Raw genomic sequence first — 22,634 nt, 5'->3', positions numbered from 1 at the left:
AGGGAGCTGTTCTCATTTTATAGGCACAGGGAGGAGTTGTTCTTGTGTTCACTCCTCCATCAAATGAATAGCAGGGTCTGTGCTCAACACCTAGAATGGAGGGTTGAATGGAAGTGGCCCTAGGCTCTCTGCCCACAGGAGAAGGATTCTAATACAAAAACAAATTTAGATTATTCTGCAACTATCTGTTGCTATATGAATATGTAAGAGGTGGGGCAGTGGTCTGGTGGGACAGAGCAATCAGAGAGGCCACACTAACAAAATAAAACTTGACATGATATCTAAAAGGTGGGTGGGGGCATTAATAGTTGGTGGAAAGAGGTGGGCAGAAGAAGAAAGGGGTGGCAGAGCCAGAGGGGATGGAGAAGAGGGGGCTTGGAGGGTTGGGAACTGAACATGGGCCATAGTGAGCAAGAGTGTAGGCACAGGGACAAGCAGCATGGGAGCTTGAACTGAGTCCAGAGTTAGAGGAGAGCCTGGCAGCCCTCCACAGCCCTGTTCCTCCCCAGCATCCCTGTTCTCATTAGTCAGCTCTCTTACTGCCTGGATACCCAGGCTCAGCCTGAGGAGGGGCCAAGATGCCAGCTGGACTGTGTTTGCAGAACACTGAGTGCTTCTCCACAAAGCACACTAGTAAGAGTGGAGTGGCCTTGTTCCCTCTGAACACGGAACTTTCCATTCCTACCAAATCAGCACATTCACACTGCTACTGACTTCAGAACAATTTGAATTCAAGTAATAATAAGCAAGATCTTCAGGCAGGGGCAAACTTTGAGGAAAGTTAGGTCATCTTGTCTCACTCTTCCCTCCTGGTCCCCCCTCCCCACCCCACTCTGTTCTTTAATGTTACTAGCTGTTAATCTGAACTGATTCATAGCCAAGGCCCTGGATAGACAAGCATGCACTATTTCATATGAAATCAATCCTATGCCTTCGAAACCCTTCTTGTGCTGCCCCAGCCTTCCACAAACACACATACCTCAGTCTTCCACATAACAAACAGCCCTAGGGCAGGCTGGCGTGTCATGGTTCGTCTTCCGACACAGTTATCTGCTCTGTGACTCCCAACTCCAGCACACTGATGCTATTCCACTCTGTTAATTTCTTGTCTGTTTGAACTGCTGGAGCAGGTGACTCCAGACACAAAGACAAGTGAGGTGTTCATTCAGTTCTGGGGATTGAGTCTGAAATGATGCAAACACAGTCAAGTTCTGGGCAAGGCTCACTTGTGTGTTGGAGACTCCTCTTTATTGAATCTTCACAAAGAAGGACGTGATCTAGGGAGCTCTCTAGAGTTCTTTTCACTTGTCTTGGCACATATTATTAATGGTGTGAAATAACGTTTTCATTGAGACTTTCATACATGCATATCATACAGTCAGATCATATTTACTCTTCATTTCTTTCATCTTCCCAGTAGTTAGCATCTCTGATAAGGGCATTAATCCCATCACACAGGCTCTATGCTCATTATGTCTTAATTACTTCCCAATTTGAAAGGGGTGTGTGTAAACATCCAGTTTATTACCATTCTTTTCTTTCCAAAGAAAAGGAAATAGGGAAGAGAGGATTAACATCTTATTACTCTGCTTGAATTATTTCAGGAGGTCTGGAAGATATATGTCTTGTGGAGAAAATCACGGTGTCAAACCCCCAAATCCAGAGCAATATTTGACTCCTCTACAGCAGAAGGAGGTCACCGTGAGGCACCTGAGGACCAAGCTGAAGGAGTCTGAGCGCCGACTTCATGAGAGGTAAATCTGGATTGTCTATCCCTCGAAGCTTAGCACAGTCCCTTCTTTTCAGAAAGTGACATAGGAGCCAAGATTACACAGAAGGGTGAAAAAGAAAACAGTTCTATTAACATTTTCTGTCTTCAAAGAGAGTCATTTCATGATTGTCTGTGCCCCGGTTTTTGCAGAAGCTCACAGAAGCTGGTAGGTTAGAGGAGACCCTATCTCCTGGGTGTGCTCAGCTTCACCGTGAAGAATTGGGTGTGTGCATGACTATTTTTAAATGGCAGAAACACTTGCAGGAACAATCTTCTGCTTCCAGTAGAACAGGTCACAGTGGCCCCGATAATCTCTGGAGAGAGTGGATAGCTGTGTGTGCTGAGGCTCCTGCCAGCTAGTTCCACGCTGAAGGAAGTGCTTTGTTATTCTCGGACTGTCGTTAGGGCTTGGGGGGGGGGGGGGACAACAAAAACAAAACCAGCCTGTGTCTAGATCTTATCACAGACAGAAAAGAACTGTTGACATATTGGGGGCAAGCCATATTTTCTGCTTCATAGTTTCCTCTTGGAATTTCTTGAGACAAGGTGACTGCCGGACATACTAGCTGTAACTAGGAAGCTAGGTCCTTAGTGAAGGTAGCATTTGCATTCTCTGGGAACTGACCTGCTCTGATCTCTTCTGCTGCTGCCACAGGATATGGTGAAGAACTGGTGAGCTCGACTGGTAAAGCGTAAACAGACAGTACAGGCAGGGAGTTTTTATCTTCTTATTTAGTTTGATTCTTTACCTCATTGAAAGGGACTTGAGAGCCAAGCTCACCTCCAGGTAGACTACTGTGATTTATGAAAAATCCAGGGGGAGTTTTGAACTCTTGTAAGAAAAGGCATTAAAAAAAAAAAAAAAAAAGCAGGAAAACTTGGTAAAATAGCTCTTAGATACATGAAGATATGGACTGCTTGGTCTTGGTATTCACAAGTACCAAGAGGATATACATTTGCATTGACTTTGAAGAAATTCTATGTAAGAATTTCTTGGAAAAGGTTTTAAAATAGGTTATTGTGAACGGTAAGACTCTCAGAGGTTAACTATGATCTTTTCTGAGGCAGGACAGACTTAGCATTTTATAATTTCAAGAAAGTATCACTGGGGCTGGAGAGATGGCTCAGAGGTCAAGAGCACTGACTGCTCTTCCAGAGGTCCTGAGTTCAATTCCCAGCAACTACATGGTGGCTCACAACCATCTGTAATGAGATCTGGTGCCCTCTTCTGGCCTTCAGTCATACATTCTGCATACATAATAAATAAATAAAATTTTTAAAAAATTTTAAAAAGCCGGGCAGTGGTGGCGCACACCTTTAATCCCAGCACTTGGGAGGCAGAGGCAGGTGGATCTCTATGAGTTCAAGGCCAGCCTGGTCTATAAAGCAAGTTCCAGGAAAGGCGCAAAGCTACACAGCGAAACCCTGGACTCTAAGGACAGTTACACAAGGCTATGACTGATCATCTCAGCTTCTCTTTAATTCGTAATTAAAGGAGATGTGGGCTTTTCTTCTACAGCTGTTTACATACATTATGAAAGAATAAGCTACTAAGTTAGAAGTGGGCTAAGAAACAAATAGTAAAACATCAAATACTGAGTTTTGAGTAGAGGATAATGGTAGCAAAGTACTTGGTCCAATCCCTGCTCCACAATAAGTATTCGAATAGGAAACAATGGCAGCTATTTTGAAGCTGATTCGAGTTACTATTATTAGCTGAGCTGTTTTATAATTACAGGGGGAGGTTCCGTGGCAAATGCTTGCCAAAAAAAAAAAAAAAAGAAAAGAAAAATCTGAAACAGAAACTGCTTTAACTCCTGGATTTCGTGCGGAAGAGCGTGGCCTTTGGGCTGGTGTCAGTCCTGAGCTGTCTATTCCAGAGTTCCCTTTGCTTATAACGCTGCCTGCCTTTCCTCTAGGGAGTCTGAGATCGGGGAGCTCAAGTCTCAGCTGAGTCGGATGAGGGAAGACTGGATTGAAGAAGAGTGCCACAGAGTGGAGGCTCAGCTGGCACTCAAGGAAGCCAGGAAAGAGATTAAACAGCTCAAACAGGTCATCGAGACCATGAGGAACAACTTGGCTGATAAAGACAAAGGCATTCAGAAGTACTTTGTGGACATAAACATCCAAAACAAGAAGTTAGAGTCCCTACTCCAAAGCATGGAGATGGCACACAATAGCTCCCTGAGGGATGAACTGTGCCTAGACTTTTCCTGTGATGATTCCCCAGCGAAAAGCTTACCCCCGAGCGCCGCATTTGACAAAATGGCAGATGGGTTATCTCTGGAAGAACAGGTTACAGAGGAAGGTGCTGACAGTGAGCTTCTGTTGGGAGACAGCATGGCCGAGGGCACAGATATGTTAGATGAGATGGTGACCGCCACCGCCACAGAATCTGGTGACCTGGAGTTTGTTCATTCTACCCCAGGGCCACAAGCCCTCAAGGCTCTTCCCTTGGTGAGCCAGGAAGAGGGCAGTCTGGTGGTGGAGCAAGCAGTGCAGACCGACGTGGTGCCCTTCAGCCCTGCCATCTCAGAGCTCCTTCAGAGCGTGCTAAGGCTTCAGGACTCCTGTCCCACAAGCTCAGCATCCCCGGATGAATCTGGAGCTGACTCAATGGAAAGCTTCCCAGAATCCATCTCTGCCTTAATGGTTGATTTAACTCCAAGAAGTCCCAACTCAGCCATCCTTCTGTCTCCCGTGGAGATTCCATTCAGCAAGGCAGCTATGGAAGCTGGTACAAATCGCCTCATGAGAGAGCTAGATTTTGCAGCCTACACGGAAGAAAGACTGGACAGCATCCTCTCGCTGTCTCAGGGAGGTGTTGTGAGGCAGTATTGGAGCAGCAGTTTCTTGGTGGATCTACTGGCTGTGGCTGCCCCTGTGGTGCCCACTGTTCTGTGGGCATTCAGTACTCAGAGAGGGGGTACAGATCCTGTCTACAATATCGGAGCCTTGCTCCGGGGCTGCTGTGTGGTGGCCCTACACTCACTACGCCGCACAGCTTTCCACATCAAAACCTAATTAGTTGTTACTGTGTGTGTGCGCGCGCCAATGTGTCCGTGTGGTGTTACGCCAGGTAGAGCAACAGCAGGTGGGTCAGGGGAAGTCTCTGTTCTGTCGTCTTGCCCCTTGATATTTGATTTGCACTATAGTCAGTTGAAAAGCTCGTTCACTGTCGGAAACCAGAGGTGTCTCCCAAGGCATGGAAACCTAGTTCTGGTAGCTGTCCCCACCAGAGTGGTGTAGAAAGCATGCTCATGCCCCTGCCGTGTCGTCTGAGGTGCCCGTTCTCGTACTAATGGTCCAGGAAGAGGAAATGCAGTTTGCACTTCCACCACAGCCTCCCTAAAGGCTGGCATGTTATCTCCTTGCTTCGCTTTGTGCCGTTCCAAAATGTGTAATTGTTCCAGCATTCCAATGGTCTTGTGCATAGCAGGGGACTGTAACCAAAAATAAAAGTGTATTTGTGTAACTGGTTCAAAGAACACTTGAATAGCTCTTTATTGTCTTTCTTAAGGTTGATAAGGTTTGAGTGTTTGGAATTTTTTTTTTTTTTTTAACTAAATGTAGCTCCGAAATCTTAAAAGGCTCATTAGCTCTTAAACCTGTCAGTTGATGGAACTATGTAAATTTACAATGTACTAACTTATTTTTTGCTTATTATATATAGTGTTTTATTGGAAATTGTTTGTACCCACACACTTCAGCATGAAAATAAAAATTAGTGTTTCCATTTAAAGCTTTATGCCTCCTATAATTGTGAGTTTACCACTATACAAGGCCAAATAAGTAGATCATTCTCTATTAACAATATTCTGTAAAATGTAATCATTCAGAGAAGTGAGAAAGGAAAAATGATTATTAAAGAAATGTGAAGGGCTAGAAAGATGGCCCAGTGGTTAAGAGCAGAACTTAACTATTCTCGTGGAGAACCTGAATTCTGTTCCCAGCACCCAGGTGGCTCACAACACCTTCTTACCAAACACTAGTATACACTCAAAAAATACCTTTCCCCTTCTATCTCTCTCTCTCACACACACACTTAAAAATAAAACAAATTCTTTAAAAAGAAAGGTAAATATGTATTACCTTAAAAAACATTATTTCTAAAATAAGAATAGCTGTGTTTATCTTAAATAAGCCATGCACTTGCTTGCACACATAATCAGTGGCATGTGTTAACTCTTTCCAGGAAAGGTGGGTGGTTTTGTTGAAGCTTATTAGAGACCAGAGCTAGAACTAATCTCCCTCCCCTGGGGAGATTACAGAAGTACTGCCCATCCTCTGTCCTCCTTCCTTTTCAGTGATAGCATAGGGGTGGGTGGAGGAAAAGATCGGCAGTGACTGATTCTGATGAGCCTTGTGAAGTGGGTATTCTACTTTGCAAATGGAGCTAAAGAGCCTCAGAGGGCAAAACTGTTCAAGATCTCTAAGTTCATCTTCAGAAGCCAGGGTTTTAAATGTCTGCAATGAAAATGCCTCTTCTACGTTACTACAGAAATAGCCTTTCACCCCAAAACTTTTCCTCCATAGCACTTTAAATATAATGTACTGTCATTGTTGTGTATTTATATCTTTAATGTCTTATTACCCATATCTTCCATTGATATTTTAGCTCTGTGAATGGGGCAGGAGTCTGTGTTCTGTCCCATGCACAAGTGTCAAGAATTTAGAAAAGAATAATAGATCTAGAAATCACTATATACTAATTCATCCAACAGCCACTTCCTGGGATCTCACAAGCCAGGTAGCCACTTTACTGGGTTGGTAACAAATAGGCAGGCAGGAGAAAAAGAACTAATGTGAAGACTCCAAAAGTAAAAAAGGGTTCACCATGTTTTAGGAGCATGGGGAGAGGCCAGGTTGGTAGAGAGAAGAGAAGGGAATAGAGAGGAATCTGGTTCATAGGGGGCAAGTAACCCATCATAGTGGTTTGTGTTTACTGTCAATGCAATTAGAAAATATTAATGGACTTAAGCAGAACAATGATATGTTTGTTTTTCAAAACTAACTGCTGGGTATAGGGTGTATTGTAGTTGGGAGGGAATGAGAAAGGAGACCAAGCACAATTCTGTTGTCCCAGGGCAGATGGAAGATTGACTACTTGACTGTGGAAGAACATAAATTGATTAAGTTGAATAAGCACAGAAATAATAATTGGTGATAGGGAAGGAAGGTAAAAGGAAAAGAAAGAAATTAAGGATAACTCAAATGTCTCCAGCTTGAGCAACTATATCAATGAATACCATTGGCTGAAAATGAAGCGTTCAAGAGAATCATGTTTGACTAAGAAAAATAATTGTGATGTCTACTACAATAGCTATGTGGAAATGCCAAGTAAGTAACTGTATATATACTTACAATGATCCCAGGAGCTGCCAGAGCTACTTATAAAATTTGGGCTCCTTGATTCTGCACAGTATTTAAAAACACAAAACAGTTGAAATTATCCAAGAAATGGGAAAGAAGGTTAAATACTAAGTCCTATCTTACTCCCACATTTAGAGAGAAGTGAGGAATGAAGAAATGACAAAGCTAGAGAAGAGGCTCTCCAAAAGGTGAAGAAAACTAGGTGAAGGAGGAGGAGAAACAGAGATTTGAGTGTAGTGTTAAAACTCTATGAAGATGTATAATGTGAAAACAAGAATGTATTCATTGGCTTTAATAACAAAGTCTTAATGACTTCATCAGTTTACATTTATGGGAGATCTGGGGGAGACCAGAACCTTGCCTGTCCATGCCATGACCACATTCTCAGGTCTAGCTGCAGATGTACACCATTCACCTTGCCTGATGAGTTCCCCCAAACCACCTCCACCTGCACCAACCCCTGCACATTCCTAGGTATGGTTCAATTGCTCAGCTCCTTCACTGGTCTTGTCTAGTGAGCTTCCCCAGAAGTGTCTTAATTTGGGTTTCTATTACTGTCTAGAGACACCATGACCATAGCAACTCTTATAAAGGAAAACATTAATTGGGTGGCTTATAATTCAGTCCACTTTCATCATGGTGGGACATGGCAATGTACAGGCATACCTGGTGCTAGAAAAGGAGCTGAGAATTCTACATCTTTGATCCACAGGTAACAGAAAGTAGACTGAAACACTGAGCTATATCTTGAACATAGGAGACCTCAAAACCCATCCCCACAGTGACACACCTTCTCCAACAAGGCCACACCTCCTCCAACAAAGCTAAACCTCAAAGTAATGCCATGGTGGTGGGGGGAGCAATTACTTTCAAACTACCCCACCAAGCCACCTGTGTTGTCTCAATACTTCCAGTCCTAGATCTGGCCACACTGCTCCTGCAGCAGCCCCATCTGAGGTGGGCTACACTCTCACATCAGACACACAACTAATGAAAGAAGTCCATAAGCCCAAGTCACATGACAAACATACAAATAATATGAAAGGCCAAGATAACAGGCCCCCCAAGCCCACTATAGAAATGTCCGTTCTCCAATGAGAATTATATAGATGAGCCCTAGGACAGAGAATTTAAAAGAATCATAAACATGAAGGGTGGAATCTTGCAGGGAATTAGCATAGGGAGGATATCAAGGTCAAGGTCGGCAAGCAAGGCAACAGTTACCCAAAACGAGGGCCAGGGCCCTACAGCCCCCCACCCCCTTTTACTAAAAAATTGAGCTGCTGACTTAGGTTGCATGGGATGTCAGCAGGTCACCTTACCTGTCATGGAGACACCTGTCCAGGCCACACAGGTATTTTGTCTTAGGTTGGTGAGAGCCCCCCAGGCATTACTCATTATCATACAGGTTCAATAGTGTGAGAGCTGCAGAGTTAACTATTGCCAAAGATCTCTAAGTGGCGCTGGGCTTGCAATCTGTGTGTTCGACACAGAAAAGACCAACAGAAGTCTTAACCCACCCATAGCCGGTAGACTAAAGGCAGGTGAGCCATTCCCTTCCTGGCTCAGTGGTTAAGATCACCGACTACTCTTCCAGAGGTCCTGAGTTCAATTCCCAGCAGCCACCATGGCTTACAACCACTTGTAATGAGATCTGGTGCCCTCTTCTGGCCTGCAGGGACACATGCAGGCAGAATACTGTATACGTAATAAATAAATGTTAATTTTAAAAAAAAAAGTCAGGAATAAATTCTTAAATGATGTTCATGAAAACACAAAAATACAGCTAGTGAGAATGATGAACATAATTAAAGATTTGAAAATGGAATGCAGTAAAAAGATAGGAATATTGAAGAGAATTGTATGAAGATGGAATGGAAAAAAAAAATCCCTCAATAGTCCAATTAGAAAACAAGCCATACAAGACTTGATGTATATACAAGGACTTCATTCCCTACCCTACCAGATACATTGCTGATTCACAACAGCTAGAAAATGGAAACACCTAAATGCCTTTTAACTAAGAGATAATAAAATGTGATCCATACACTTAATGGGAATCTATTCAGCTATAGAGAATAATAGTTAAACTTATAGTTTTTCCCTAGTTATGATAAAAGATAAATTAGGTACAAAACTTTGGACTCATGAATTGGACCAAGAGCCCCAGTTGCAGGCCAGCAGGCAGAACTCCTGCAGGCAGGCCTGACCACCACCAACCCCACTGGACCCTGTAACCTACAAGAACCACTCTACCCACTGAAGTCACCCATTCTCCAAGACCACAACTGCTGCCCAAGACACAGACTCCAGCAACTTCAATTGAATTAAGAGCGCCAATTGGACTAAGAGTGGATCCCCAAGACACAGACACATTGGCATTGATTGGAGGAGTAGACACCACACCGGTGCAAGAATACATTCAGCAACATAAAGAGCAATATGGCACCACCAGAACCTAGTGGTTCTACATCAGCAAGACCTGAAAATCCAGATGGAGAAGAAAACAACCTTAAAAATGACTTTAAGAAGATGATAGAGGCCTTTAAAGAAGAAATGAAAAATTCCTTTGGAAAAAAAAATCAAGGAAAAGAAAAACAAAATTTGGAAGAAATCAATTAATACCTTAAAGAAAGCCAAGAAAACAATGAAATAGCAATTAAACAGGTGAAGGAAACAGTTCAAGACTTGAAAAGTGACACAGAGGCAATAAAAAAGACACAAACCGAGGGAATGCTGGAAATGGAAAATCTGAGTAAACAAACAGGAACTACAGATGCAAGCATAACCAATAGAATGCATGAGATGGAAGAAAGGATCTCTAGCATTGAAGATAAAATAGAGGAAATAGATTCATCTGTCAAAGAAAACACCAAAGCCAACAAAGTCAAAACACAAAATGTCCAGGAAATTTGAGACACCATGGAAAGATCAAACCTAAGGATAATAGGGATAGAAAGAGAAGAATACCAACTCAAAGGCACAGAGAATATATTCAACAAAATCATAGAAGCAAGCTTTCCCAACCTAAAGAACGGAATGCTATGAAGATACAAGAAGCTTACAGAACACCAAATAGACTGGACCCAAAAAAGCAGTCCCCTTGCCATATAATAATCAATCCACTAAACATACAGAAAAAAGAAAAAATATTAAGAGCTGTAAAGGAAAAAGGCCAAGTAACATATAAAGGCAGATCCATCAGAATAATACCTGACATCTCAATGGAGACTCTGAAAGCCAGAAGGTCCTGGACAGATGTTATGCAGACACTAAGAGACCATGGGTGCCAGCCCAGACTATTATACAAACAAAACTCTCAATCATCATAGATGGAGTACACAAAATATTCCATGATAAGACCAAATTTAAACAATACAATACTATCCACAAATCCAGCCCTACAGAATGCATGGAAGGAAAATTCCAACCTAAGGAAATTAGATACACCCATGAAAACACAAGTAATAGATAATCTCACACCAACAAATACCAAAGAAGGAAAACACACAACACTACCACCAAAAAATAACAGGAATTAACAGTTACTGGTCATTAATATCTCTTAATATCAATGTACACATTGGCCTATAAAAAGACACAAGCTAACAGAATGGATACAAAAGCAGGATCCATCCTTCTGCTGCATACAAGAAACATACCTCAACCTCAAAGACAGACACCACCTCAGAGTAAAGGGCTGGAAAAAGTCTTTACAGTCAAATAGACTTAAGAAGCAAGCTGGAATAGCTATCCTAATATCTAACAAAATAGACTTCAAACTAAAATTAATCAAAAAAGATCAAGAAGGACATTATATATTCATCACAGAAATAATCCATCAAGATGAAGTCTCAATTCTGAATATTTATGTCCCAAATACAAATACCGACATTTGCAAAAGAAATATTACTAAAGCTTAAATTGCACATCAAACCCCACACACTAGTAGTAGGAGACTTCAGCTTCCCACTCTCACTAATGGACAAGTCTGCTAGACAGAAACTTAACAGAGAAATAAGGGAACTGACAGATGTTATGACTCAAATGGACTTAATAAACATCTATAGAACATTTCACCCAAACAAAAAGGAATATACCTTCTTCTCAGCACCCCATGGAAGCCTTCTCTAAAACTGACCACATACTCAGTCACAAAGGAAATCTCAACATATACAAAAAAAAATCAGAATAACTTCTTGTATTTTATTGGACCACCTTAAAGTTCTAGAATTCAACAACAACACAAACTACAGAAAGCCTACAAACTCATGGAAACTGAATAATGCTCAACTTAATCACCTCTGGGTCAAAGAATAAATAAGAAAGAAATTAAAGGCTTCTTGGAATTCAATGAAAATGAATGCACAGCATAACCAAACTTATGGGACACTATAAAAGCAGTGCTAAGAGGTAAGTTCATAGCTTTAAATGCCCACATAAAGAAGTTGGAGAAATCTCACACTAGTGACTTAACAGCACACCTGAAAGCTCTAGAACAAGAAGAAGCAGAGTCACCAAGGAAGAATAGACGTCAAGAAATTATCAAAATGAGAGCTGAAATCGTTAAAATAGAAACAAAGAGAACAATACAAGAACAGTACAATAAAACAAAGAATTGGTTCTTTGAGAAAATCAACAAGATAGACACAGTCTTATCCAAACTAACCAAAAGGCAGAGAGGAAATCAGAAATGAAAAGGAAGACATAGCAGACAACAAAGAAATCCAGAGAATCATCTGGTCATACTTCAAAAACCTGTACTCCACCAGATTGGAAAATCTAAAAGAAATGGACAATTTTCTGGATAGGTACCACATATCAAAATTAAATCAAGACCAGATAAACTATTTAAATAGACCTATAACTCCTATGGAAATAGAAACAGTCATTAAAAGTCTCCCAACCAAAAAAAGCCCAGGGCCAGATGGTTTCAGTGTGGAATTCTATCAGAATGTCAAAGAAGTAATACCAATATTCCTCAAATTGTTCCACACAATAGAAACAAGGAACATTGTAGTGGGTAGCCATTCCAGCCTTGGCCTGGAAGTTCCAACCCCCATTGAGGCTTCAGTAATGGTCATGCCCACAAGGCGGGGCTGAGGGAGGAAACTGAAGACCCAGGATCGACAGGAGAGGCTTCTCTTGGTTCCAGGACCCTGGATGTTGGAGGTAGACTGAGTAGAGTTCTCCAGAGAACACCACCAGACTGTGCCATACCTTTCCCAGACCCTGCAACCTATCCCTTCATTTGCAAGTTACCCCACAAAATAAACCTCCCTTTTAACTGCGTGGAGTGGCCTTAATAATTTCACCAATAGAACATTGCCAAACTGTTCAGGCTACCGTTACCCTGACACCCAAACCACACAAAGATGCAACAAAGAAAGAGAATTACAGACCAATCTCCCTCAAGAACATTGATGCAAAAATACTCAACAAAGAACTGGCAAACCAAATCCAAGAACACATTTTTAAAAAATCATCCAATACAATCAAGTAGGCTTCATCCCAGAGATGCAGGAATGTTTCAACATACAAAAATCTGTCAATGTAACCCACCATCTAAACAAACTGGGGGAAAAAATACATGATCATGTCATTATCTCATTTTCATGCTGAAAAAGTCTTAGACAAATCCAACACCCCTTCATGATAAAGGTCTTGGAGATATCAGGGATATAAGGAACATACCTAAACATAATAAAAGCAATTTGCAACAACTCAACATCCAACATTAAATGAAGAGAAACTCAAAGCAATTCCACTAAAATCAGGAACAAGACAAGGCTATCCACTCTCTCCATATTTATTCAATATAGTACTTGAAGTTCTAGCTAGAGCAATAAGACAACAAAAGGAGATCAAGGGAATACAAATTGGAAACAAAGAAGAATTCACACTTTTGCTCTTTGCAGATGATATGATAGTGTACATAAATGACCCCAAAAATTCTACCAGGGAACTCCTACAGCAGATAAACACCTTCAGTAATGTGGCAGGATACAAGATTAACTAAAAAAAAAAAAAAATCAGTAGCCCTCCTATGTACAAATTATAAATGGGCCACCAAAGAAATCAGATAAACCTCACCCTTTGTAATAGCCACAAATACTATAAAATACTTTGGGGTAACTCTAACCAAACAAGTAAAAGACCTGTATAACAAAAAGTTTAAGTCTTTGAAGAAAGAAATTGAAGATGATATCAGAAAATGGAAAGATCTTCCATTCTCATGGATAGGTAGGATCAACATAGTAAAAATGACCACCTTCCCAAAAGAAATCTATAGATTCAATGCAATACCCATCAAAATCCCAATATAATTATTCACAGACCTCAGAAGAATACCCAACTTCATATGGAAAAACAAAAGACAATCCTGTACAATAAAGGAACTTCTGGAGGCATCACCATCCCTGATTTCAAGCTCTACTTTATATAAAGCTATAATAATAAAAACAGCTTTGTATTGACATAAAGACAGGGGTTCAGTGGAATCGAATTGAGGATCCTGACATTAATCCACAAATCTATGAACACTTGATTGTTGACATGCCAAAACTGTACAATGGAAAAAAGAAAACATCTTCACCAAATGGTGCTGGCATAACTGGATATTGACATGTAGAAGACTGCAAATAGATCCATGTCTATCACCATGCACAAAACTCAAGTCCAAGTGGATCAAAGAACTCAACATAAATCCAGTTACACTGAACCTGATAGAAGAGAAAGTGGGAAATAGCCTTGAACACATTGGCACAGGGGACCACTTCCTAAATATAACACCAGACACTGAGATCAACACTCAATAAATGGGACCTCCTGAAACTGTATTCTGTATTCTGTAGGGCAAAGGACACAGTAAATAAGACAAAATGACAGCCTACAGAATGGGAAAAGATCTTCACCAATCCCATATCTAACAGAGGGTTGATTTCCAAAATACATAAAGAACTCAAGACACTAGACATCAAAATACTAAATAATCCAATTTAAAAAATGGGGTACAGATCTAACAGAGAATTCTCAACAGGATAATTTCAAATGGGCGAAAGACATTGAAGGAATTGCTCAACATCCTTAGTCATCAGGGAAATAGAAATCAAAATGACTCTGAGATTCCATCTTACACCTGTCAGAATAGCTAAGATCAAAAACACTGAGGACAGCTTATGCTGGAGAGGATGTGGAGCAAGGGGAACACTCCTCCACTGTTGGTGGGAGTGCAAACTTGTATAGCCACTTTGGACATCAGTATGGCGACTTCTCAGAAAATTAGGAATTAATCTACCTCAAGACCTAATGTTACTACTCTTGGGCTGATACCTAAGAAATGCTCAGTCATACCACAAGGACATACACTCAACTATGTTCATAGAAGCATTATTCATAATAGCCAGAACCTGGAAACAACCTAGATGCCCCTCAAGTGAAGAATGGATAAAGAAAATGTGGTACATTTACATAATGGAATATTACTTGGCTGTGAAAAACAATGACATCATTAAATTGGGGGGGGGGGCAATAGAGGGGGGGGGATGGGGAATGAGAACATGAGGGAACAGGATGTTTGAGGTGGTGGAAGGATGGAATGGGAGAGCAATAAAAGAGGTATCTTGATAGAGGGAACCATTATAGGGTTAGGGAGAAACCTGGTGCTAGGGAAATTCCCAGGAATCCACAAGGATGACCCCACTTTAGACTACTAGCAATAGTGGAGAGGGTGCCTGAACTGGCCTTTCCCTGTAATAAGACTGGTGAATACCCTAACTGTCCTCATAGACCCTTAATCCAGTAACTGACTGAAGCAGATGCAAAGATCCACAGATAAGCACCAGGCCAACCTCTGGGAGCCCAGTCAAAGAGAGGGTGTAGTGGGTAGCCATCCCAGCATTGGCCTGCAAGTTCCAACCCCCACTGAGGCTTCAGTAATGGTCACGCCCACAAGGCGGGGCTGAGGGAGGAAGCAGAAGACCCAGGATCGACAGGAGAGGTCTCTCTTGGTTCCGGGACCCTGGACGCTGGAGGTAGACCAAGCAGAGTTCTCCAGAGAACACCGCCAGACTGTGCCATACCTTTGCCAGACCCTACAACCTATCCCTTCATTTGTAAGTTACCCCACAAAATAAACCTCCCTTTTAACTATGTGGAGTGGCCTTAATAATTTCACCAATAAGAGGGAGGGATTATGTGAGCAAAGGAAGTCAAGATGATGATGGGTAAATCTACAGAGACAACTGAACCAAGCTTGTGGGCACTCACAAACTCTAGACCCATAGCTGTGGAGCCTGCATGGGGCAGATCTAGGCCCTCTGCATGTGGGATCAGTGTAGCTTGGTCTGTTTGAATGGGCCCCCTGGCAGTGGGATCAGGATCTGTCCTTGGTGCATGAGCTGGCGTTTTGGACCCCATTACCTATGGTGGGATGCCTTGCTCAGTCTTGATGCAGGGGGAGGGGCTTGGTCCTGCCTCAACTGAATGTACTAGGTTTTGCTGACTCCCCATGGGAGGCTTTACCCTTTCAGAGGAGGAGATTGTGGTGAGGGCTGAAGGAAGCCTGAGGGAAAGGCAGGGGGAGTTGGAGGAGGAATGAGAGGGGGAATTGTGGTTGGTATGTAAAATGAATAAAAAATTTAAAAATATGTATCCTTACATGTGAATATATATGTATTTTGAATGGAGTTATACTACATGGAGTCACAATGCCCTCCCAAAATGCCAGTGCCAGGCATGGAAATCTCTCTTCAAGTTGTTGGGTATGAGTCTGTATGTGTGTGTATACATGTAACAACAATAACAAAAGAAACGGCCATGAATTTGACAATGAGTAGTAGGTACGGGAAGAAATGAAGAGGGAGAGAGGGGCAGAAATGACGCAAATGCAGTCACTCTTGTAAGGAATTCTCAGCAACCAAAAGGTAAAGAGAAAAAGTGAAAATAAGTAAGAGTGTGCAGATAAATTTGTTCTTGTTTGCTTTAAGTTTTACTTAGAAGTAAAAAAAGCATGCAAAACCCTACAAGGAGATATGAGGTCAGAGTTTGATTAGTGAGTCACTGAAGAGAAAGAAAGTGGAGACAGAGAAAGAAAGGGTTAGCTGAAGAAAGGAAGTGTAAAGAAGATCCTGTCAGGGAACATGATGAGAGCTGTGAGTAACCTATCTACTGGGATGGACGTATAGGAGGCACATATACTTGTACTGACACAGTACCTTAGCTTGTAGTTCTAGTCAGCAGTAGAGGGATTTGGCTAAAAGGGAAGGGAAAACTATTCAGGGACATGAATATTCGGAAGTGTTCCAAAATACTGAGCCATACTGACTCAGGTTCTTTCCTGTGGTCCAGCCCAGCCCAAGAACCTGGATACAGCTTGCTTCCTTGAAGTCCCTCCTAATGTTTATTTTTAGTCATTGCTCACTTAGGGCACTTTTACTTTAAAAAAAAGTTATAAACCTATTTGCATGGTGTCACCATAAACCAGAACTCCACATTGCTATCAGTTCAAGATGGATCTAGAGGAAGGACTCCTATGAGAAATGATCTTTAAGAACCACACAGTTGTGAGGAAACAGGGGACAGATGATCACCATCAGCCAGTTTCCTCCTTGCCCCAATGCCTTGCCTCCTTCATATAATTTAAAAGCTTCAAAGAAGGCAGTTCAATTGATACCTTGGGCCCTGCGCATCCTACGCACAGTGCACCCATCCCAAAGGTGAAAGGGGAGCCTGTAGCAGTTACTCCTTTTCCTCTTATCTGCCTCTTTCCCATCCTCCTCCTGTGCTGGAGCATCAGCATGTATAATGTGTGAGAAATTAATGCTTTTATTCAGACCAGTCTCTCAAATGAGTTCCTTGGAACAAAAAAGGATGGCGCCTGCTTGCCTTCTGGAAGCTCAAGGCATTGCCTGGCTCTGTGAACAAGATGATCTGATCCTGCAGATAGCCGTGCCTGAGAGTTGCTTTCAGTAATTTGCGTTTCTGTGATGTACAAAGAGACAGGAAAATGGAAACAAAATCAACAATTCTATTCTATTGCACACATTGCTATCCCATCAAAGCAAATGTTAAATATTTCCTAAGGTTATGTGAGCAAACATTTCAATTTATAAGGAAAGATTTTTCCCACAGGGATATGCTGACCTTTCCAAGTGGGGTGTGGGGTGCATGCACAATGTACTCAGACGCCAAGCATTCTGACATTTGCGGTAGAAGGAAGTCTGTGATTTGCATTTGTCCTAGGCTCCACCCATGCGGTTTGTCTGTGTTTTCTCTCTTGAGGGTTTTTCTTTTTACAAGGTTTGGAGTCGTTTCCTTACTTCCATTTTGGATCAGTGAGTACTTATAAAATTTATCTAGTCCTAATCTTGCCAGGTGAAATAAGTAGTAATTTAGGAAAACAAATTTATAGCAAACTACTCTTAAGACAATGTCCACAAATTCCTAACTGTCTGAAAATACAAGTAATTATTAAGTCCAAATAAAATGAAATGGGTTTATACCAGTTACTTTTAAACCAGCCAGGAGTGGTGCACGCCTTTAATCCCAGCACTCAGAGGAAGAGGAAGGTGAATCTTTGAATTCCAGGTGAGCCTGGTCTACAGAGTGAGTTCCAGGCCAGCCAGGGCTACAGAGAGAAACCCTGTCTCAAAAATCCAATAGTAGTAGTAGTAGTAGTAATAGTAGTAGTAGTAGTAGTAGTAGTAGTAGTAGTAGTAGTAATAATAATAATAATAATAATAATAATAATAAAACACTAGAAATGTATTATAGAATGACGACCAATTTTGCCTGTCATGAGTGTTATATGATTCTATCAAAAATTCCAAGTAATTTTTAAATCCAAGTGTTACTCAGAAGAATTTTAAGACTGAAGTATTTCCATTGAATTTAACTTTGTCAAAGGTATATCCATTAAAAAACATTTTGAACAAGAAAAACCCAATATATAAAACATATTCACAAGCATGATGATTTTGGAATGACAGTAAGCCTGGGACCTTGCCATCTCCCTTCACCCGTCTCCTACCAAAATGAGGGCAGAGCATCTGGAACAGTTTGAAAACCACTTTACTATGTACCATGTTCTTTGAAAATTGTCAGCTTATGCAAGACTTCCTATGGAAACTCTCGGTTAATTGGAATAGTATTCTGGTTAGTACTATTTTTAGAAATGTGTTTCTCAGTGTCATGTTGGTTTAACTGTGAAGAGGACACATTACCTCCTACTCAGAGAAGAAAGGCCATGTAAGCAACTGGGGCCACGGTGCCAGAAACTTACAGAGAAGTCAATATCCCCTCTCAACCTGTAAATATCAGAGTAGTCCTCAGAGCTTCTTTGAATGTCCATTTTTCCTTTGAATCAAAATAGCTCAGTGTTTGAAATGATTTGCCAGTTTCTCTTCTTACACTAAATAATAGGTCCTTGCATTCTTAAACTGATCTTTAACTTTTTTTTTACACCATCTTATCATTTCAGGCATATTTGTTGTACAGAGAAAATGAAAACAATTTTAACAAATTTCCTATCTCCCCACAGAAAGCAGTGTATGGAGGGGGGCACTTTCAAAATATCATCCATAAGGGCTCTTTCTGATCAATACAGATTAGGCAATAATCAGATAAAGCACTTGTATTTCTATGTGTTTTAAACTTAAATGTGGCAGGTTAAGTATAACTGTATGCATACCATACTTCACAGCACTACAATAAAATGCAGATTCAAAAATAAAAATTATATTTACTTTTGGTATTTTGAGACAGGACCTCACACTGCAGCTCAAGCTGGCCCTGAATTTGTGATCCTCTTGACTTCACCACCACTATCAGCTTCAAAAATGTTTTGAAAAATGTATTTTGGAGCCAGTAGTGGTGGTGGTGCTGCTGCTGGTGGTGGTGGTGCTGGTGGTGGTGCTGGTGGTGGTGGTAGTGGTGGTGGTGGTGGTGGTGGTGCTGGTGGTGCTGGTGGTGCTGGTGGTGGTGCACACCTTCAATCCCAGCACTTGAGAGGCAGAGTTAAGTGGATCTCTGTGAGTTTGAGACCAGCCTGGTCTACAAAGTAAGTTCCAGGATAGCCAGAGTGGTTGGTTACACAGAGAAACCGTCTTGAAAAAAACCACAAAATGAAAACAATATGTTTTGGTTCTCCAGGCATAGTGACACGTGCCTTTAATCCCAGCACTTGGGAGGCAGAGGCAAGTGGATCTTAGATTTTTGAGTTCCGACCCCACCTGGTTTACAAATGTGTTCCTATCAAAAAAAAAAAAAACAACAAAAAACAACAAACCCAGAAAGAAAATAGAAGCCTCATCTTATCTAGCAATTGTTGCTTTTCTGTCATAAAATAAGCACAGTTTTATTAAAAAAAAAAATCAACAAGTTTAGAAAGAGCAACAGTGTATGAGTTAAGAATTCAGACTTAGCCAGGTATTGGTGGCACACGCCTTTAATCCCAGCACTCGGGAGGCAGAGGCAGGCAGATCTCTGTGAGTTCGAGGCCAGCCTGGGCTACAGAGCCAGTTCCAGGAAAGGCGCAAAGCTACACAGAGAAACCCTGTCTTGAAAAAACAAAACAAACAAACAAACAAAAAAAGAATACTTCAAACTATGGTTTGAATATTTTAACAAATTAAACTACAGAGTGATAATTAGTCATTTATATCATTTATAAGGAAACAAAACTAGCAAAGAGTAGAGTAAGAAAATCTAACGTTGACTAACTGTGTCTTTTGAATTTCCAATTGAGAAGTTGAATGTTGTTATTCTGTATCTCAACCAGATCCTACAGATGGTCATAGGTTATAGCAGAAAGGTCTCTAGCATGGCATAATACTGGTCTGCATATACATGACACCAGCAGCCTTGACCTTATTAGAATTATGACCCAATCAAATGAGCTTTCTGACCTAACTTTACAAATGTGAAATTATTGTTGTTTTGTCCATATTTGACCCAAATAAATTGAACACCTAAAGACACAGCATTGCACTCAGTTACAGTCATCAATTACAGAAAATAAAACTAAGGTCATTTTTTTCCAATTTATTAAATGTCTCAACTCATACCCCCAGCCCCAAACCAATAATACAAGGGCTCACTATGTAGACCTTGGTGGTCTGAAACTCACTATGTAGACAAAGCTATCTTTGAACTCAGAAGTCCACCTGCCCTTGACTGCTGAGTGCTAGGATTAAAGCCATGTGGTACCATGCCCATTTTAAATAAGTTTTTAGAAAACACAAACAGATGTTATTTACTATCAGTTATTAATTCCATCTTCATTGAGTTAGAACTGGGAAGAACATCTAAAACCTAATATTTTTGGCAGTTCATAGACCATCCGGTTTGAATTTCATAGAAGTTATAATCCACAAGGAATTCTGATTAATCACTTTATAACCTACACTGAAGCTTGACATTTTATACTGTGTTGCTCAACCTTCCTAAGCTGTTATTTGTCTCTGTATGTGAAATGATGATTGCCAGGTGGTTTGGATACAGTTTTTCAGACTTAGTGTTAAGCATGTAATATTTAGGTTTCCATTGCTATGACAAAATTTTGAGACAAACAACTTAAATGGAGAACATTTTACTTTGGCTTACAGTTTCAGAGGTCATAGTCCACATGGCCATGTCCTGGTCCCATTGAGTGGAGGAAAGGTTCTCACCTGTAAAAACTGAGAAGTGACACAGAAAAGAGGAGTGGACCATGTTCCAACATCCCTTTCAATGGTACAGCTCTATGACTACAGGCTGGCAACGAAGCCTTCGAGTAACAGCAAGCAGGGCAAATTAGCTTACAATATACAACATCACACCCTAACTGCTGACATACTAAGTCTGGACTTCATTGCAAAGACTATTGCTATGTCTAACTAGCCAGCCTCTCCTACCTTCTGCAAGGGCCAACAACAGCACTGAAGAGACAATTAGGAAAATATCTGTAGGACCTCACAAAGAAAAGTGGACAGGGCCTGGCAACTCCCATTTATTTTTTCATGATTTACAACAAGCCTAGTTATGTAGTCCAGGCTGGCCATTAATTTGAGGCAATTCTGTCTCACACTCAAGTCTTGAAAATTGTGGGCCTGTTCTCCTCCCCCATGCCTAGCTAAAATCTCCAATTTATAGTCAACATTTACTAGTCTCATTTAACCATTAAAACCACCACCTCCATTCACTAAACATGCCCAGTGGCTATAACCAAGGGACACTGAAGATTAAAAGGTAGGAAGAAAGTATACAGACAAAAAAAGTTGTGCATGAAAATTTGGTGGGCCATGACTGTAATCTTAGCACTAGGGAGGTAAAGCAGGAGGATGGCAAGTTAGAATTACAGTGAGCCTGGCCACAGAGTAAGTTCCAGCACAATCCAGAGGAGGGGGCATGGGAGAAGAAAAGGGAATCCTTCGTCATAGTTGTTCCTATGATCTTGAAACAAAACTGAATATTCTAAGAAAAAATCAAGCAGATCACACATACATGTGTACATGCACGCACAGTTCTTTTTGACCATATAGCAAGTTAAAAACAAAGAACTAGGTCAAAGGTAACATCAAGTTGAAGTTACTAGTGAATCAAATAAACTCTTCACAATCCACCATCTTCTTCAGCCCTCTAACTTCTGTCTGAAAAGGCATAATCTTATCTCCTTTCCTAGGACTACCAATTTATAGAACAAAGCCCATGCCTCACTCCCCACTTGGCTTCCATTAGAATAATCATTCAACTTGCAATGGTTACATTACCTTCCACACTTAATAAAGGATTTCCTTTGAACAAAGATATAGACTATGAAAGTGACAGCAATTGGTAGATTACAGCAACCTGAACTAGACAGGCTTAATTAAGGTCAGAGTGTTAGCTATAATCTGGCTCATCCCATCCTTTCAGTACATGAAACATCATAATTGCCTTAGGGTTTTGAACACTGGTTACAGTTAGGTTTATACTTGGTAATGGCCTGGTCCAAATGCAGGTCCTGTCACTGCTGTCTTCTTATTAACTACCAATCTTCATCTAGAAATTGTCACTCTGGTGGCCAGAAGTGAATACACACCAAAACTGAGGAATCTAGATGAATATGCTTTCACATCATCAGTTCAAAATATCCAGTCGAATATCACCAAGGGCCAAGAAAGGGCATTCTAGCTAAAGCTTAAGAAAGGTTGGGAATTCAACATTTCTATTAAACATATGAAATAAGCTTTACACTGTCTTTGATTATTTATCTCAAGCACAGAATTTAGAATATGAGTTGAACATCACAAACTATTTAGACCTGGCATAGTTCTTCTGTTCTACAAAACATCTAAAACCCATTATACCCTGCCAGGCCATGGTGATTTATGCCTTTAATCCCAACACTTGGGAGGCAAGGGCAGGCTGATCTCTGAGTTTGAGATGGCCTGGTCTATAATGTGAGTTTAAGGACAGCCAAGACTACACAGAGAAACCATCTTGAAAACAAAACAAAAACATTATGCTTCAT

At 41.0% G+C, this 22,634-nt stretch overlaps 1 protein-coding gene across 7 annotated transcripts in view; it reads left to right on the top strand.

The window, feature by feature from the left end:
• The window catches only part of Sybu (syntabulin), a 109,503-nt gene extending 103,990 nt beyond the window's left edge, over positions 1-5,513 (top strand). For all 7 annotated transcript variants that reach the window (XM_036208614.1, XM_036208618.1, XM_036208613.1 and 4 more), the window contains 2 exons: positions 1,605-1,754; positions 3,691-5,513. In XM_036208614.1, coding sequence (XP_036064507.1) covers positions 1,605-1,754; positions 3,691-4,795 — 1,255 coding nt within the window. In that variant the 3' untranslated portion in view covers positions 4,796-5,513. The remainder of the gene's footprint in view (positions 1-1,604; positions 1,755-3,690) is intronic.
• The last annotated feature ends 17,121 nt before the right edge of the window (positions 5,514-22,634 follow it).

The sequence above is a fragment of the Onychomys torridus genome, chromosome 16 (assembly GCF_903995425.1).
Source record: "Onychomys torridus chromosome 16, mOncTor1.1, whole genome shotgun sequence".
Classification (NCBI taxonomy): Eukaryota; Metazoa; Chordata; class Mammalia; order Rodentia; family Cricetidae; genus Onychomys; species Onychomys torridus.
Note: the sequence above shows the minus strand (reverse complement) of the source record. Positions and strands in the feature narration are given on the sequence as shown.